This window comes from Podarcis gaigeae (assembly GCF_964106915.1).
Source record: "Podarcis gaigeae genome assembly, chromosome: 3".
Taxonomy (NCBI): Eukaryota; Metazoa; Chordata; class Lepidosauria; order Squamata; family Lacertidae; genus Podarcis; species Podarcis gaigeae.
The window spans coordinates 95434214-95448998 of NC_139680.1; the positions used below are offsets into that span (position 1 = coordinate 95434214).

General features: G+C 38.3%; 1 protein-coding gene across 4 annotated transcripts in view; it reads right to left on the minus strand.

The window, feature by feature from the left end:
- Positions 1-14785, minus strand: part of KCNK2 (potassium two pore domain channel subfamily K member 2) — a 126139-nt gene that overhangs the window by 24831 nt on the left and 86523 nt on the right. For all 4 annotated transcript variants that reach the window (XM_083733633.1, XM_083733634.1, XM_083733635.1 and 1 more), the window contains exons 5-6: positions 13727-13913; positions 946-1085 (exon numbers count right to left, since the gene is read on the minus strand). In XM_083733633.1, coding sequence (XP_083589759.1) covers positions 946-1085; positions 13727-13913 — 327 coding nt within the window. The remainder of the gene's footprint in view (positions 1-945; positions 1086-13726; positions 13914-14785) is intronic.

The following is a 14785-nucleotide window of genomic DNA, read 5'->3' on the forward strand; positions in this document are numbered from 1 at the left end:
TAACCCACGAGTTTGGAAATACTTTGGCCATCATTTGGACGCCCACGAGAAGCACTCAGGGCTGATTTCCTTCAGTATGGAGAGGTTTGATCTTCTTGCAGTCCATGGGACTCTCAAGAGTCTCCTCCAGCACCATAATTCAAAAGCATCAACTCTTCAGCGATCAGCATTCTTTATGGTCCAGCTCTCACTTCCATACATCAGTACTGGGAAAACCATTGCTTTAACTATATGGACCTTTGTCAGCAAGGTGATGTCTCTGCTTTTCAGATGCTGTTTAGGTTTGTCATTGCTTTTCTCCCAAGAAGCAGGCGTCTTTTAATTTTGTGACTGCTGTCACTATCTGCAGTGATCATGGAGCCCAAGAAAGTAAAATCTCTCACTGCCTCCATTTCTTCCCCTTCTATTTGCCAGGAGGTGATGGGACCAGTGGCCATGATCTTAGTGTTTGTTTGTTTTTTATGTTGATCTTCGTACCATAAGGAAGAGGATAAAAGTGGATTACATTCAAAAATGGGGGGGGGGGTAATAATATGGGAGAAAAGATTTTGGAAGCTATGTGGAAAATTTAGATAAATATGCACAAATCTGAAACAATGTACACCAGCAGGGATGAATGATAAAAGAAAAATAAATCACAGCAATATCTAATTATGAATCTATTAAACAAAGACTAAAATAGCTCTAGAAATGTTAAGATGTTAAAATGTTAAAATGCGTTTTATTATGTTGCAGCTAGAACAACTTGTTACCAGGTTTGTAAAAATGGAAGTGTAGACAACAATATTAAGCAGTTACCTGAGCAGTTTTTACATTCTTGTAGTAGTATTTAGTAGCACTGTTTGATATTAACTAAATAAAAATTCTTAAACTAGGCTTACAAACTTAAACTTTGTAAAAATGGAGAATATTTGAATCATAATCAGACTACTTCAAATTCCTTACCTCTTCCTTGGTCTTTTTGGATATAACTCGTAGCCAATCACCGATCATGCTCAGGACAGCAGCAAAATATGCAAGGCCTACAAGGATCCAGAACCATACCATTGGTTTGTAGACATCAGAATATTCAATATCCGACCCCCCTGAAAATACAAAGTTCGTTTTTTTTTAAAAAAATGCACATAAATATAGCTTTCCGATTTATACTGATCATACTTGATTTACTTTTCATTCCAATTCATGAAAAATATTGGCCATTCCTTTTCTCTGAACTTATCATGAACTTTGCAGAACAATTACTTTCGTAGAAAGAAATTCAACCATGAAGCATACAAATGAAAGCCCCAATGAGGCCAAAATTCAGCCAGCTTTCTTACCAAAAGCAGGTAACTTGTAAGTTTCATTTATTTTGGTGACAATGCCATGCACAATCTTAAATCTTTCCCACTGAACTCAGTTGCCTGGTTTGAATATAATACTAAATGATGGTTTAACATGGCATGTGTAAGCTTTAAAACTCCCTTTTCTCTCTCCAGCTTTGGCATGGCTGAGAGAAGACCAGAAACATATGAAACTCACCAAGAGTTCCTAATTTCATCTGGATTCAGGGGAATTCTGCCAAGTTTAAACTCCAGTTAGTGAACAGACTGGAATCGTGAACCATAGGTGGGCCCTAATTTGTTTGTACAAACCACAGTTTTAACTAGCTAGTGTTCCTGAGGTTCTACACAATGAGGAAGTTGTTAATTTTAAAGTGCAAATGCAGGTTTCCATTCTCCTCCTGGCCACAAGATGGTCTTGTGAGGGCTCATTCATATAATTCTAAACTATTATTTAGCAAAAAGCTCCATTAAACTTTAAAATAGCTGGATTGCATCCACAATTGCCTCCCCCTCCTTTTGTTAAGCAGGTCACAGATATCCCAGAATCATAGGTAAACTGTGCAACTTGAGCTGCAATCCTGTGCTTCAATGCAACTAAATTCTGAGTAGATGTGATACAACTGTACTGTAAAATATTTGATTTCAGACTATTTTTGTATTAAACATGTGAAAAACAGTTTCCATATTCCACATGCAGACTCATGTGTCCATTAACATTCACTTATTACCACTGAAACCAATGGATTTTAGCAGTAATCAATTAAAAGCTGGAATCACAAAGGATGCTGTCTTACACACATTCAGCTTGCTCCAAAAACCAGTTTGACTACATCTGAATATTTAATATAACTACTCAATGCTGGCCCAATCCATACACATCACAGCAGTCTTTAAAAATCTATGGAAAGCAGTTTTACCAAAAATGAAAAGGAAAAGAAAGAAGAACAAAAGAAAAAAGCTCCAGTTCTACATTGCAGACAATGGTTGTTAAAGTACTACTATTTGGCTTAAAAGAACTGAGAACCACTGACAAATAATAAAAGTCAAATACCTGAAATTTCTGTGGGCTAACATATCAATCCACTATACAGCATGGTTCAAAAGTATGGTATACTAGTAAGCATTTGTTGTATATTGATTAAAAGTGAAATGAAAATGACAATAGAAGTTTGTTTTAAGGGTTTGTATATTATAAGCAAGAGGCTACCCGAGGAACTGCCTAATCCCTTATATCCCTGCCCAATCATTGAGATCTTCAGGGCAGTCTGATCTTATAGTTTTCATTTCTTTCTATTCTTTGTATTGTACTTTTGTAAACAGCCTAGAAACTATTATAGTTAAGTGGCATATAAAATGTTTGAATGAATGAATGAATTAAATAGCCGCTACTCTGGAATACATAACCCATTTTAGTAATTCTGTTTTACATTTGCAATATTCAGGGTCACCATTCAGTGAGGGTTTTAAATTGACTGAAGCATTGATGGCCAGGGATAAGAAGAAATGATGTCATAGTCTAGCACTGGGTCTGAATTCATCACTACCCAACCCTAGGAGGCAACGCTATGCTAAACAGGTGGGAATTCCAAAGAAGAAGCAGGAAGTTGACTAAGGATACAGGGTTGTATTCAAAAGGGGCAGCAAAGGAGGCCAGGTATTGGTAGCGAGTTCAGAAAGCTCAGGATGAAATGTATATGAGCACCAGGAATCCATTCTGAAGGCAAGGGCTCACTGAAGAGTTACAGAAGGCAAAACCAGGACTTCAGCAAGGGCTGGCACAGTTTCATAAATTAAACTGGGGTTGGGAGAAGGAAGCCTCATCTAGGCTTCCTAAGGATCCAGTGCAGACAAAAAGGTAGGTGCCATTTTAATATTTTGGATATCAGAAATGCCGAAGGCCAGCCTTGACACCAGGACTGGCAAAGCTTTGAATACAATTCTTTCAAAAAATGCTAAGAAGGTTCACCTCAAGTTTTGCACTTTTGACTGATGTGAATTTTTGCACACCTCCATATTTTCTAAGTTAAGCATTGTCACCTAGTGGTAGACCAAGCTGACTGCAATGACAGGCACTTAATGTTCCAGGCATTTTGAGGTTACGTGAGGATAAACCTGTCGTGAGTATTTAACACTGCTTTCAATTACAGGGTAAGCAATTTCATTGACTCTAGTACATTAGTGAAATTGTTTTAAGTCTTCCTCTTAACATTCTTAGGCCACTGCTGTAGTCTGCAGCCAGCTGGCAGCTCTATCTTCAACACCAACCGAATGTAGGCATTGCAGAAGAACTTTAAAGCAGAGGCAAATGATCTGCAGCTAGCCTTCAAAAAGTGAACAAAATATATTGTTGTACAATACTTTGCACATTTCCCTTAAAATGCTACATTTGCTAAGGAAACAATCTTAGTAAAGACCTAGCAAGCTGAACCTATACTTAGGGGTGGCTGCAACACTTAAAATTTTAGAAGGACCCAGGGATCTTTACTACTTTATACTAAGCAAAACCTCAGGTCTAAAGAGCCTTAGAAATTAAATTAAATTAAATTAATTAAATTAAGAATCTGTGTCACACTGCTGTTATTCTAGGCAAGGCCAGATTATCAATGGTACAGTTGGAGCAATTGCATGAGGGTCCTGCCTGTAAGGGGGTTCACACTATCATCTTTCATTGGGGGTGGGGGAACAAGTCTGTTGGAATTCCAGGAAGAATATTAGGAAGCAAAGCATTCATTCAAAGTATTCATTCAACTTGTTTTTATTATTGCTTGTTAGCCGCCCTGAGCCCGGCCTTGGCTGGAGAGGGTTATTATTATTATTATTATTATTATTATTATTATTATTATTATTTAGCTGATGAACTAGCTCCTGCCTTTAAGCATTTTTTAGCCAACCAAGTGAGGTGAGTTGTGAATGAGGAGTGTTTTGTTTCAGCACCAGAAGTTAGAAATCCCTGGGCCATAAAGAACTGCTATTTCCCTTCCTTTTATTTCATTTCATTTCCTAGTCAACTGAATCTCTGTCGTTTGCCCAGATAGTGCAAAGCAGCAGCAGCAATCAGTCTGGCCAGAAGGAAATGGCCTTTGCATCACATTATCCATTACTTTCTTTGTGATTTCCCCCCTTTTATAACCCCACTCTTGTTTCTTTACTTCTTCTTGTTCTGATTCCCTTCTTATCCATTTCTAGTGAGCACTGTTGCAACACCTCTGCTCATCATGTGAGTTCTACAACACCTCAATCCATGACACCTCTTAATCATTATGTCACTTTTCACAGCTCTTCCCTTGCAATAATCTTGCAAAGCAGATCAGGCTGAGATAATGACATGTCAAAGTCTACAATGAGGGTTTCATGGCAGAACAGGAATGTGAACCTCTGCCTTCTACATCTAAACACGAAACTGTACCACACTTTGCCTGCTTGAGCAGTGGCGTAGCGTGGGTTGTCAGCACCCGGGGCAAGGCAAGTAATTTGCGCCCCCTAACCCGTGGATTTGCGCCCCCTAACCCATGGATTTGCGCCCCCTAACCCTAACCCCCAGATGTTGCGCCCGGTGTGGCCAGCCACCCTGCACCCCCCATGCTATGCCACTGTGCTTGAGATTATGCTTCAGAGAGAATTAGCTCTAATTCTATATTCTTTAATATGTTTCTGTTTTCATCTGCTCGTAACGTAGTCTCATGTAGCTTTGTTACTATATTTAGCATGACCTCTGTCATCATGTTGGAAGATGACAGTGTACATGGAAAAGCTTTCTAACTTTTCACCTTCACAGAGCAATGTATTTTTCTGGAATTGTTAATGGAATTGTTTCATTTCAAACCAGCTGAAGAGAATTTACACTCAGGTTACAACCACACCATACATTTAAAACACATGGCTTCCCTCAAAGAATTCTGTAATTTACTGCTTCACACAGCTACAGTTCCCAGCACCTTTAAACTACAGTTCCCAAAATACTTTCGGAAGTCACATGCATTAAATGTATGGAATGGATGTGACCTTATTGTACCCTAATTCTTCAAGCAAGGCTATGAATTGTTTCTCAAGGTGCTTTTCTCAGCTCATTTATCAGATGATAATTGCAACCATAAAGATTTCAATGCATCAAAAATGACCTCTTTCTCATTCATGTGGACTATTAATTTAGACATCTACTACAATTATGGGCATTTTAAGCCAGCAGTAAATAATTTGTTCAGTGACAAAAGTCACAGTTGAAATGTAAGGAATAATAGATCATTGAATTAGATTAATTGTTTTCAAAGCAGGTATAAAGAAAAATGAATATTTATCATAAGCATCTAGATTCATTGGGAAATTCTGTCCTGTAAATGTTCGTTCAGATATTGCAGCCTAAAGCAGTTCACCAAATGCAAATTTATCTGATTGTTGCATTACCCTTTTCTCTCAGTTTCTGAGATATTTTTTTCAGGCAAAGTATGAAATATATACAAAGCAATCCCATAAAAGCAAAAGGATCCCATAACTTGAACTGATTAGTCTATTCATTTAAATAGGGAGAACATATTCAAACACATAATCCATTGTTTGCATGAAGAAATCCCTCTACTGAAATGAATGGAGTGTTCTACATGCACAAGAGAGCCATATAAAAATGGGAGCATGCATCGATTTTTGGATTGGTACATCTGTGTATAGACATTCACGCACATTAGGCATAGATATATTGTATACAGATCTGATCTTAAGATGATTGCATAAATGGTTGTGTTATACCTATCCATGCATACTCTGGGATTTGTCTAAATTATTTTTCTTTCAGTAAATCTCCTCGCTAGTCAACCCACTTTTACACTCTCCGAGATTAAAGAGTAGCTTGCCATTTGGCAGTAGCACATGCTGAAAGAAAGAAGAGTCTTATCATCACCTGCAATTATATACAGCATCTTGCTGGATGAAAGAAGTAGAGATACTTTACACAAGTGGAAATATTTTCACTATTGTACAAAAAGTGATATCTTTCAGCAACAGACTGTAGAGAAGAAGTGAAAGCATTCCTTAAAAATAAAATAAAAGTGGGAACAAATATATTCCTGCAGCTGAATAATCTACTATCAACATCATCCATCTTCCATCTCTTTATCATCTATTGTTATTTCAAAAAAGATTCTACTAGCATTTCTAATAAAAGTAAAAACCTCTCCAGGTCTATTTCATTTATTGATCTATTTGCAAATGCTTCTGCCACTTACCTCTGTAAGGATTCTCTAAGCTTCCTACTCAGTCCTTTCAGAAACATAGTTTTCCAAAGCACATTTTCAAATAGTGGATTTAATGTTTTAATGTTCAAGGATACCTGGCTGGTGACTAGCAGGTTGATTAAAAGTGGTGAGGTGTAATGAACCAGTGGAACCACAACAGCCTTGACACTCATGCTGGGGCAGAAGGAGGGCAGGCAGGTAAATTGCTGCACCAGCACGGAGCTGGCAGAGGGATTTCAGCAGGCAAAAGTATATTTGGTGGGTCCAATGGGGAGCTGCATGCTAGTGGAGTGACACTGGTATCACTCTGTGGGTGAAGGCCAGGAATAGGAGAGGGAAACTTCTATCAATCCAACTGTTGTCCCGCCACTACAAAGTCCACTGCGAAAGGGTTTGGGGATTTAATATGTTTTGGCCATCAAAAGGCAACATGAAGAGTTGAAGTGAAATAACATTAACATCTATAAGAGGAGAGGAGATAATATACACGCTAACAATAAATAAATAAAACTTTGGCTGGGCATTTTTGACCAGAGTAGGTAGAAGCCAGACAGCTGTCTTCAAATGCCAGTTCTTGAATGAGATGCATGACTCATCACCATCAGAAATCTTTTCACATATTAAAGTAGCCCTGACCTATGCAATTACATTTGCTTTGTTCTGCCAAGTTATTTGTTCAGGATACGTACTCCATTATTTTATTTTGTTTGCAGAATGAATGAAAGTATAAAAACCACACAGGGACACACCTGAGCAAGGGAAGGTTATCCTTGCTGGTTGTTCAAGAAATCTCAAGTGGCGTATGGTATTCTTCTGGAGCTCCTCTCTGACATGCGGCTTTGGGAAACTATATTAGATGTTTCCACTGCTTCACCAAAGAGGAAATTTCAGAAGGTGGCACTTATGGGATACCTGTTGACTCAATGGCTACTGGATTATCTTAGGTCCCCAGTCTGTTTCCCCATACTACTTAACATCTATGTGAAATGACTGTGAGGGTTTGTCAGGAGATCTGAATTGTGATGCCACCAATTTGGAGATGATGCCTAACTCTTATCTCTCATTTCCATCACATTCCAGAAATGCTGTTGAAGTTCTGGAGCCAGTAATGATGGAGGCTAAAAAATAAGGCTTGATGCTAAGAAGACAGGTGAGATTCTGGTCAGCAGAATAGCTACTCCAGGAATCAGGATTCAGCCCTGTGGTGTTTTCTGGAAAGCACAGATTCATAGTTTGGAAATGCCTATGTATATAGTATTGACCCTGAATGCTCATCTATGACCAGATGTGCTGATGCCTCACTTAGACTAGTGGACCAACTATCTCTAATCCTGCAGGTAAAATCTAATTCAGGTATGCCCATTGTGATACTTGTCTTAATAACATCACATCTGAAGTACTTCAAAGTGTTTCACATGGTGCTGCCTTTGAAGAATGCTTGTGATCAGAAACATATTACATCATTACTGAGCTGCATTTCTCCCAGTTTATTTACAGGCTCACTTCAAAACACTAGTAATGCACCTTTGAAGCTCTAAACGGCTTGGACCCAAAGTACCAAGGTCCACCTTATTCAATGATCACATACCTAAGTTCATCTGCAGAGCACCCCCTCCCCTGTGTTTCCCCAAATCATATATATCTGAGACCAAGGAGGGGACTCTTTTGGTGATAGTGTCCAGACTCTGGAGTTCCTGTACAGAAAAGTCCACCATGCTGCTAATCCTGATGGGATTTCACTACGGTGTATGGTTGACCTTCCTTTTGGGGAAGAAATGTCAATTTTTAGTGCCTTTCTTAAAAGCTGCTTGATTGGTTTTATTCCTGTTCTTATGGATTGCTCTTCTAGTCTTCCACTGCATTGTTTCTTCTTTTGAATTATGCCTTTAGTCTTTTATTGTGTTTGTTAATGTTTTATAGTACAAAATTGTTCCAGTTTTTATTTTGTACGAATTACCCCCTTGTACTGGCTAGCTTGAACATTTAGGGAAGACAGGATATAAATGTTTCAAACAAGCAAAGTAAACTAATAGCAGAGAACTTCAAATCTCAATCATATTACTATGTTAACTTGTATAAAATTATCTTTCTGTATACCTGATATGGAGAATTGTTTTAAAGAGCCATCAAAATTGAGCCATATGGAGCTTTAGATTAGTTTTCCTCATATCCCAGACCACATGCAGCATGTAAAACTGCTTTTGAAATTGGTTTAATAAAAAATAATAAAAGTGATGGCATTAGAAGTAGCTGTTAAAGAAAAAGCTTAAAAGTTCAACTATTGCATTGAAATTGCTCAACTGCCAACAAAAAGATACAAATTGTACCTATGATTGGCCTCTGCACCTGAGAAGTGGAAAGCAGACAATGTAACACAAGTTTTTAATAAAGGGATTCTGGAAGAAACAGGAAAATTATAGGCCAGCTAGCTTAAATCAGTTCTGGGAAAGTTTGTGGAAAGCATTTCTAAAGATAATATAAAGAATATAGAAGAATGTATTGCTGACTACTGAAAAGGTAGTCTCATTAGTCTTTCAGAGTTATTTGAGAGTATTAGAAAGCATACAGACAGAAGGGACTCAGTGAACTTTGTGTGGCTGGACTTTGAAAAATGGTTTTGACAAAGGCTCTCGCCAAAAAAGGCTTCTGAACAATTTTAGCAGTCATGGAATAAGATTATGGGTCCTCTTCTTGATCAGCAACTTGTTAAAGATCAGGAAGTAGAGAATAGCAATGAATAAATAAGTTCTCACAATAAAAGAATGTAAGAAGCTAAGTTCTCAAAGGATCTGTATTGGGAGTGAGACTCGTGCAATTCCCCTTGTTCATAACATTTTCTGGAGTTAGAAACGAGTCACAAGGTGGCTAAGTTTGCAAATGATACCAAATTATTCAGGTGGTAACAACAAAAAGGGGATTTTGAAGAGCTCCAACCAAATATTTCCAGACCTGTGGAATGGACATTAGGGTCAAATCCAGTTAAGTGTAAGGCCATGTGCAGGGGAGCAAACGACCCTCACATCATAGGGCCATGGTGGGTAACCTTTTGAAACTGCATGTTGGGGATTATTATTAAGGAAAATAAACCTGCCAGTGTCATAATGTCTTTACTTGGAATACTGTGTATAGTTCTGGTTGCTGCATCTCTAAAAGGATATTGTACAGCTGAGAAAATGGAAGAAAATGGCAACCATAATCATCAAGGGCTGGATCCGCTCTCCTGTAAGAAAAGTTTCTAAAGTTTGCAGCTACTTATTTCATTTAGAAAAAGGCAACCGGGGATGTAGAGCATGATAGACATGCATAAAATTACCAGAACATAGACTCATCAAGTGAAGTGGAGTAGTGGAAAACTCAGGACAAATAAAAGGATGTACTCCTTCCCACAGCCCATACTTAAATTATGGAATCTATTTTCATATATATAGTGACAACCATCAACTTAGAGGGAGGCAGGGAGTGGGGTTTATTGGTTGGTAGTTTAGGCTGTTGTTCTTTCTGCTCTTCTTTTTATTATGTATTTTGTGTTTTTATCTTGTATTTTTACATTGTGAACTGCCCTGAGATCTACAGATGAAGGATGGGATACAAATTTACTAAATAAATATGGACTGGACAAGCAGAGGAGTGATAAAGCTGTCAAAGACTACTAGTCATGATGGCTTTATGCTCCTTCCAGGATCATAGGTAACATGCTTCCTATATAAGTTGCCAGAGAACAACAGCAAGAAGGCTATTGTCCTCATATCCTGTTTGTAGACTTCTGGTTCATCACCATGAGAAAGAAGGTGGTGGACTAGATTGGCATTTGGAATGAATCAGCAGGGTTCTTCTTATGATCCTGGTTTGAAGCGAGTGCCTAGACCATAGCTTTCTGGTTTGAATGTCACCAAAAACACATTAAGCAAAGCAAGAATTAAGTCAAGCATATGAAGAGTGTGTGTGTCTTTGTCTGTGTGTGTGTGTAGTTTCATCTTTCCCTGCAGTACCTGTATAGGGCTTAAAGCTTTTCCATAAGTTGCAAGAGATGCAGACACAAGTCTGCGCCCTCCAAGTAACACCTTGGTCTGGTTTGTCTACTGTGACCTATGGAAGATTAGTGAGTGGATCAATTACTTAGTGAGTAGACAAGATTACTTTGGGTCCCTTTTCTATTAAAAGCCTGGGCAACGGTCTGATCAATTCAAGTTGTGTTTGTTTATTTATGATTTGCATTTATAGCACACACTTTACCAAATGTACCTAGGACAAGTTGTACAAATATAAAAATTTAAATAAGTATAATGTATAATTAAAATCATAAAAGAAAAACCACAAACTCTCTCACTCACAGACACACAGATATAATGTATACTCTTAAAGCATACAATATGAAGTGATCTAATTTGAATACCCAGCAAAGAAAGATAAAGCAATATATAAGTATAATCCAAATTTAAGTATTAATCTTCTTTTGTATACCTATGGATATAATGTTGGAACCTACACATTTTGCCATGTTTTCTTTCTGTGCAGTGGGATTGGAGCCTCAACATTTTCTTCAAAGTTTAATCTGTTATGCTTTTATTTCATCTAAAGGAGACACTATGTCAGAACAAAGTCAGTCAGCTTTGATGCAGATCTAGACTACTCTTACCAATAAAGTTGTGACCTGTTCGGCATGCATGTTTAGCCTGGTCTCTTCTGCGAAAGAACCTGACAGTTAGTTCCTAAAAAGAATACTTTGGCACTTGGGAATTTGAAATCTTGCTGCAGGACCCCTCCAGACTGAAGAAAAAGAAGAAGAGTTTGGATTTGATATCCCGCCTTTCACTCCCTTTAAGGAGTCTCAAAGCGGCTAACATTCTCCTTTCCCTTCCTCTCCCACAACAAACACTCTGTGAGGTGATTGGGGCTGAGAGACTTCAAAGAAGTGTGACTGGCCCAAGGTCACCCAGCAGCTGCATGTGGAGGAGCGGAGATGCGAACCCGGTTCCCCAGATTACGAGACTACTGCTCTTAACCACTACATCACACTGGCTCTCTGATATTTTATTGCAGGTGAATTCTGCAACCATGGCTTTGGCCTAATAACTGTCCATTAGGAGTGATTGTACTCTGCTTCAGTTTGTTCTGCAATGCTTCCCCAATGTTACCACATTATTGCTGTCCAGAGGGTCTGCAGTGCAGCAAACATGGGACAAAAATTAACCAGAGCGTTTGCAGTGTAACTGTTAAGGGATTTCAGCAGAAAGTTACAGGATATGCATGGATTGGAAACGAAACAGTGTGACCACCCCAAAGCAATTGCATGTGCATTGAAAACTGGGTCACATGTGACTGCCCCCATGAGCACATACTATAATGCATAGTATAGCATCATGAGCACATACTATGATGCATGTGCAATATATTTTTAAAAAAGGCCAGGAGGGGTCCTTTGTAGTTCTTACTTTAAATCCTCCACTTTTTCCTTTTTGGTAGAGAGTCAAACCAACAGTGCAGATAGCAGTATAAAGGTAAAGGTAAAGGGACCTCTGACCATTCGGTTCAGTCGTGGCTGACTCTGAGGTTGTGGCGCTCATCTCGCTTTATTGGCCAAGGGAGCTGACGTACAGCTTCCGGGTCATGTGGCCAGCAGGACTAAGCCGCTTCTGGCGAACCAGAGCAGCACACGGAAACGCCGTTTACCTTCCTGCCAGAGCAGTAACTATTTATCTACTTGCACTTTGATGTGCTTTCGAACCGCTATGTTGGCAGGAGCAGGGACCGAGCAACGGGAGCTCACCCTGTCGTAGGGATTCAAACTGCCGACCTTCTGATCGGCAATTCCTAGGCTCTGTGGTTTAACCCACAGCACCATCCGCGGCCCTAGATAGCAGTATAGTTTGCAGCAAAATCCATATGAAGCTGCCACTGAATCACGGCTATTGGTTCATTTAGTTCAGTATTGTTTTTACTGACCAGATTTCGGGCAAGGAATCTCTCTCTGCCCTCTCTGGAGATCCCTGGGGTTGAAGCTGGGAGGTTTTACATGCAAAGCAGATGGTCTACCACCGAACCACAGAGAGAATCCCAATGTACATCAGGATATATTTTTTTTAAATTGTCTTTTCTCGATATGACACTAGAACTGTATGAAAAAATGTTGCATCAAGTGGTCCATGAAGTGGAAAATGTGCAAAAAAAAAGTATACTAACAGAAATTACTAGCATACTCTATGTTCTAGTCAATGTTCTACAGTTAAGTGAGCCTTTGCACATAATGTTCCTACTGTAAACATAACCAGGGTAAGCATTTCATTGCATAAACTCAAGACAAAAATACCAGTTCTATGGCTTTGAATAATATACCAGTTTTGATAAAACACCAGCCAGGAGAATAGATGCCTTTGGGAATTATTTATGCTTCCTTCTATGTTGGTTTTATCGACATAACCATACCATGGTCCATTCTTGTCTATGAGGATCAGTTTTTTGAGCATGGAAATAGAATCCCAATGTCATTTTTGTATAATAATATATGCATATGGAAGCAGATAAAGGAACCAAGTTTTTCATGCATGTTTCATACAAGAAGAAAATGACAGCAACAGGACATTTTCACATTTTAAAACATACACATTTCAGTAGTCGAGTATGAGCCTATATAGATGAAAACATTATAACATATTCTCATATGTCAGAGTCTATATTTCAAAAGCCTTTCAGGTCCTTTTGATAATGTTTTACAGAGATAATTGAGGCAGTTGGTTGGTTGTATTTTGCTGCTGATAGCCTGGTATCCAAATTTTTAATGTTTTTCTTATTTTGTTTATTTATCTACTTATTTATTACATTTGTATACTGCCTTTCATTCATAGAGCTCAGGACGGTTCACAGCATAAAAATACAAGATAACACCACAAAATACATTTCTTAGTTGTTGTGGCTGTATATTCCATGTTACAATCTATAAATCACACTGATTTTTCTTTTATATAAAGAGTGGTATATAAATGAAATAATAATTTAGTAAATAAATAAGACATTAAACTGCTTGGAGGTGGTTGGGCTTGTTTGTTTGTTTGTTTGTTGTTTACTAACAAGCAGTATATAAATCTTAAGGAATAAAATAAATAAATAGTGTACATATCTCTGTATATTTTCAAAAAACTGAAACAGCAGACCTTAGTAAAAAAATTATTAAAAGCTTACCTGCAACGTAGTCACCAAACCCAATCGTTGATAGGGTGATAACTACAAAATATATTGCATCTAGTGTGTCCCAGTCTTCTATGTGCTTGAATATGACTGCAGGGAGAGCAACAAACAGCACACAACCAAACAGTATGAATATTATTGTCGATATGATGCGAATCTTTGTCTGACTCACATTCCATTTCTGGGAGGGGCGGAAGAACAAAGAAAGGGAAAGGTGGATGGAAGAAGAGAAGAATCCATTATTAGTAAAACAGTGGCTTTGTATGTATGCATGTATGTGTTTATAAAATGTTAATGTTTTTACTAAAAACCTCTAGGCACAACGTTATAAGTTTCTAAGAAAACAAAGCATGCAGCAAAACAGCACTAAGAGTAAAAGCACAAGGTTGACATGGGGGGGGGGCCTTTCATGGGCAAATAAGTTTCAGCAATGAGTCTCCCCAAGACCCAAGGAGACAAGTCTCATAAGAAGATAGCGTGGGCTGACAACAGAAATACATGATTGTGAAAAATGCAGAATAAAGTAAAATTGATGTGCTTTATTTTCTTATGCCTTAGGTTGTTTTGGTTATATAAATTAATCTCATTTGTGTTCTACACATTTTGCCTTCAAGTAATTTATTTCCTAGGATAATATAGTGTGATGTTGGTTAAAAAAAATGGCACCAAAGTCGCTGCAGCAATTCAGTGTCGGGAGGGAGGAATTCAACTCTTACCCTTTTATGTCTGTGGTCATGATACATAAACTCCACAGGTGAAACTAAAGGAAATCTTTACATGTGCTCTGGGCATGCTCTTATTATTAAAGTGGATGCAATGATTCTTGTGCATTTCCCCCCAACTCAAGTTGCCTTCTTATTCAGCTTCCTTTTTCCTCCTTGCTTTCTTGTGCAATGTGTTGTTATAACTTTCAAGGCCAAAAGCCCTTTGGTAAAGGCTTTATATAAGCACCAGGGTTTTACAATCGTCTTAGGCAACTTAGATAGATACTGCAGAAAAAGTAGCACAATTCACCTCATGGCCATTTTTCTTACTATTATTTTATTGGGGAAA